Below are 4233 nucleotides of genomic sequence, written 5' to 3'. Positions count from 1 at the left end.
CAATTACCGGCTGAGATTCAATTAAAAAATATAATTTTTTTATAATAAATAAAAGAAAAAAAAGTTTTTAATTTGACACTTAATTTCATTTATTTCATCAAAAACTTAAAATATAATTTAATCTTAGTAAAATCATATTAAAATGTGGTAATTTCCTTAATTTATGTGAAAAACTTTAAACTACAATAATTATAGAATGAAGGGATTATATGAATCCAAACCTTACTATATTATTTTTATTCCTTTCTAATGGTCGGATCTTTCAAAAAAATGTTCTTTCTTGTATTTTCAAAGAATAAAATTGGAATTATTTTAGGACCGAGAAAGCAACTAATTGAATTTATATTTTTCATGATTAAGATTATTGACAATAAATGATTAAAGCGTTTATATAAAATGTGTTGTATTTCTCCCATTCCACTATGCAAGTTGAAGGCATTACATGGAATCAGGTTGAAATAAATTAGAGAGAAAATATGAAAAATGATTTTATTTAGTTTACTAATAATAAAAAATAACTCCAAGTTGACCACTCTCCTGCTGACTCCATGCAACTTAATTGAAGTATTGTGTTTTCCTTTCTTACCCATTTTTTCTCGCCTATAAAACACCACCCATGTTCCAACATTTCCAGACCTGAGAGCAACAAGAACACAACACAAACCTTAATCTCATCCAAAAAGAACATCATAGTAGAAATGGCTACACGCGTTATTCCTCGCAAGATCCTCAAGGGACCCCGCTACAACACGTCCACGAAGCCCCTCAACACGGTGCATCCCCCTCTAACACCTGTCATCACGCCGCCGGCGATCTTCGAGAAGCCGCCAAAAGCTCCGGCTGAGGCGGCGCTGGCGATGGACGACGGGGAGCGGCTTTTTGCCTCCGTGTCCACGGGGCGGCTGCTCCGGTCGGCAGCAGTGCTTCATGCGACGGCGGTGGGACCCATGGTGGACATGGGAATGTGGGTGATGAGGTCGCCGCTGTTCCAGAGTGGGCTGCGGCGGGATCTCGTCATGTACACCACGCGCGAGACGTTCTTCTCACACTTCTGCGCCGGCGAGGACGCCGTAACTGCAAGTAAGAGCATCGGGGCGCTAAACGACGCCGGCTTGCGCGGCATGCTCGTGTACGGCGTGGAGGATGCGCATGATAACGAGGGATGTGATCGGAACCTCATTGGGTTCCTTGAAACGGTTACTGTCAGCAAATCGCTTCCACCAGCTTCTGTAATTGCTTCTTATTCTTTTTCTTCTATCTCTTTGGTTTTTCATTTTTTTTCTTACATGCAACGGGGAGAATGAGCTAGATTCGGTGAAGTGGGTCCCACTTGAATTTATTGTCTTTTTTTTTCCAAGAGTTTTAGATCCCCTTCTAAAACATCTCTGATAAGTGAAACTTTGTTTTTTTTTATGAAAAATAAAAGGAAACAATTTAGTCAATGAAAAAAAAGGGATGGTGAAAAGTTTACTCGAACTGAAAACCTCAGTTGATAAAATATTTGTGTACCCTTCTGTGACATGGGTTTGGTTGAATCCTGTGCCTTTTTGTTTTCACAGAGAAAAAAAAGTTATTTTGAAATGTGTAAATTTTGTAGTAAATTAAACAAAAGATAAATGTGTCATGTGACATTTTTGGAAATATTCTATTTTCTTTAATTATGATTATCAATTATTATTATTTGTCGGAAGTTACGGTGCTTCCATGCTTTTTAATATTTTTTTACAACTAATTACGGTGTTTCAATGCTCTTTATTTGTGTCTTACTTTTTGTGTACAGTTGTTTTTGTATATTTACTTTATTTTAATATTTTAATGGTATGCCAGATCATAAGTTTGATATGCATAACTTTTAACGTAACGAAAGAAAAAGAGTGTGATCCACTTGTCGAAAATGAATCACTGCATTTCTTTATTACCACGTTATTTTACATATTAAAAAAACTGATTTTGGCAAGAAAAAGAAAAAGGGGTGAAAATAGACCAACTTTTTTGATCAATTCTTTTGCACCAAATTAAAATTGCGTTATTATTTTTGTGTAATTTGGGACTCTGCAACGAAACGCGTACGGTGCGGCGTGTTTGATTTTTCTGTGATTGAATCTACAAGTGGGTACCATGCATAAATCATTGTCAGAAAATCAACGTTATAGTGTGACCACTTGATATGCCCTTTAAGGTCACGTTTGGTTTTTTTTTTTTTTGCATGATATTGATGTGGGATGTGTTATTTTGTCACTCTCAGAAAGAGGACAATGGTGTTGGCAGTTTAGTATTACTGCTGCTGCACATGAGCTGTGATTCACCCTCATGCCATGAGAAAATTGCAGAGTGTACGAATTGAGAGAAATAAAATTGATGGCTTTCATGACAGTACACGGCACTTTTACCAATTTCAAACCAAGTTTTTAATGATTTCATTGTCAATTTTCTTGCATTGTGTTTGGTAGGCCATGCGGTTGACGTGTTTGTTGTATTGTTCATCTGTTTTTATGCGTTTTCTGGTGTTTAACTTATGCAGCAAAATTTAATCTTTGACGTGACAGGTGAGCTTTATCATTGTGAAAATCACAGCAATATGCCCCATGGCATTGCTAGAAAGAGTCAGTGACCTTCTAAGATGGCTACAGAAAGACCCTTCATTCGTTTTGCCATGGAAGCAAGATTCTCTCCCAATTTTCGCAGAAACTAGCCCTTTGTACCACACACAGAAGAGACCAGAGCTTCTAACCCCAGAAGAAGAGAGTGATCTGCAACTTGCCAACCAGAGACTGCTTCAACTCTGCCAAACGTGCGAGGAGGCTAATATGCCTCTGTTGGTTGATGCTGAACACACTACTGTTCAGCCAGCTATTGATTACTTCACATACGCTGCTGCAATCAAGCACAACAAAGGTAGCAACCCCATTGTGTTTGGGACCCTCCAAACTTACCTGAAAGATGCCAAAGACAGGTTGTTGCTCACAACAAAGGCAGCAGAGAAAATGGGAGTTCCAATGGGGTTCAAATTGGTGAGGGGTGCTTATATGTCCACAGAGCGTAAATTGGCTGAGTCTTTTGGAAATGCATCCCCAATTCACAATACCATTCAGGACACACACAATTGCTTCAATGACTGTGCATCATTTATGCTGGAAAAGGTTGCCAATGGACCTGATTCAGTTGTTCTTGCAACTCACAATATTGAGTCAGGTATTTAATATGCAACTATAAGGCTATTCATTTTCTTATATCTATATTTACAACAGAGTTTAGTTTCCTACATTTACAAAGTTTGTGCATGTACTTTTTCCATGTTAAAGTGTTTGTTATGGTGTGTATAGGGAAATTGGCTGTGGCAAAAGCTCATGAATTAGGAGTTGGAAAGGTGAAGAACAAGCTAGAATTTGCACAGTTATATGGAATGTCAGAGGCACTTTCATATGGTTTAAGCAATGCAGGGTTTCAGGTAAGCAAGTATATGCCATTTGGACCTGTAGAAATGGTGATGCCTTACCTCCTTAGAAGGGCTGAAGAGAATAGAGGGCTCTTGGCTGCTTCAGGCTTTGATAGGCAACTCATGAGGTATGCTAAATTCAAGTTTTTGTTCATTAATCTCTTGGTGACATAGGAAAATCTGCTTTGATGTTAACAATATGATCATTTTTCTCTGAACAGAAAGGAGTTGGGAAGGAGACTAAAAGCTGCAGTCTTCTAATCAGCTAGGAAGCATGGTTTCATTAACTTTTGTAAATGTAGAGAATTCTATGTTCGGATCGAATGTGCTTTAAATGAAATGAAAATCTGCATTATTTTGGTGCTTTTGCTGGAAACATAATTGCATTTTTTTTCTCTCTTCACTCTTGAGCTATGAGGATAAATTGGAATGTGTTGAAGTTAAGTTTGGAAAATGTGAATAGTATATTTATAATGCTTGGGTGAGACTAGTTTTTGAACCTGGTTTTTAGTCAAGTTGGTTTGTTTCATTTAACTATCATAAAAACTTCCACTTTTGAAAGACTTCAAATTGATTAATAATGTATGTGCAATGGATGCAAGTGGTTATCTAACAACAAGCAAATTAAAGTTGTCACTATAACAAGTTCTTGCACATTAGGAATTTTTTTCTTCTTTTATTAAAAATTTAGTGAGAAGCATTGATAATGCTTTCTTACAACCTTTTTGTTATTTCTATAAATCCTTAAATAATGTTGACATTTCTCTAATGTTCTAAAATACTTTTTGACTTTTCTC

General features: G+C 36.9%; 1 protein-coding gene across 2 annotated transcripts; it reads left to right on the top strand.

Moving 5' to 3' along the window:
• The first annotated feature begins 549 nt into the window (after positions 1–549).
• LOC108343866 (proline dehydrogenase 2, mitochondrial) lies at positions 550–3801 on the top strand. Of its 2 annotated transcripts, XM_017582281.1 has the most exons (4): positions 551–1229; positions 2547–3192; positions 3324–3564; positions 3658–3801. In XM_017582281.1, the coding sequence occupies exons 1-4, from the start codon at positions 699–701 to the stop codon at positions 3695–3697; spliced, it is 1458 nt and encodes a 485-aa protein (XP_017437770.1). In that variant the 5' UTR covers positions 551–698; the 3' UTR covers positions 3698–3801. The 2 variants fall into 2 exon arrangements, with proteins under 2 accessions (XP_052723693.1, XP_017437770.1); XM_052867733.1 differs by lacking the exon at positions 3658–3801 and having other exon boundaries at positions 550–1229; positions 3324–3610.
• The last annotated feature ends 432 nt before the right edge of the window (positions 3802–4233 follow it).

Source organism: Vigna angularis, chromosome 8, assembly GCF_016808095.1.
Source record: "Vigna angularis cultivar LongXiaoDou No.4 chromosome 8, ASM1680809v1, whole genome shotgun sequence".
In the NCBI taxonomy this organism is placed as follows: Eukaryota; Viridiplantae; Streptophyta; class Magnoliopsida; order Fabales; family Fabaceae; genus Vigna; species Vigna angularis.
Note: the sequence above shows the minus strand (reverse complement) of the source record. Positions and strands in the feature narration are given on the sequence as shown.

Excerpts from the sequence above, each read along its gene's own strand:
- LOC108343866 (XM_052867733.1), top strand. The coding sequence starts at position 699 with ATGGCTACACGCGTTATTCCTCGCAAGATCCTCAAGGGACCCCGCTAC. Across the intron at positions 1,230-2,546 it reads AATCGCTTCCACCAGCTTCT|GTGAGCTTTATCATTGTGAA; the intron begins GTAATTGCTTCT and ends TTGACGTGACAG. Across the intron at positions 3,193-3,323 it reads AACTCACAATATTGAGTCAG|GGAAATTGGCTGTGGCAAAA; the intron begins GTATTTAATATG and ends TGGTGTGTATAG.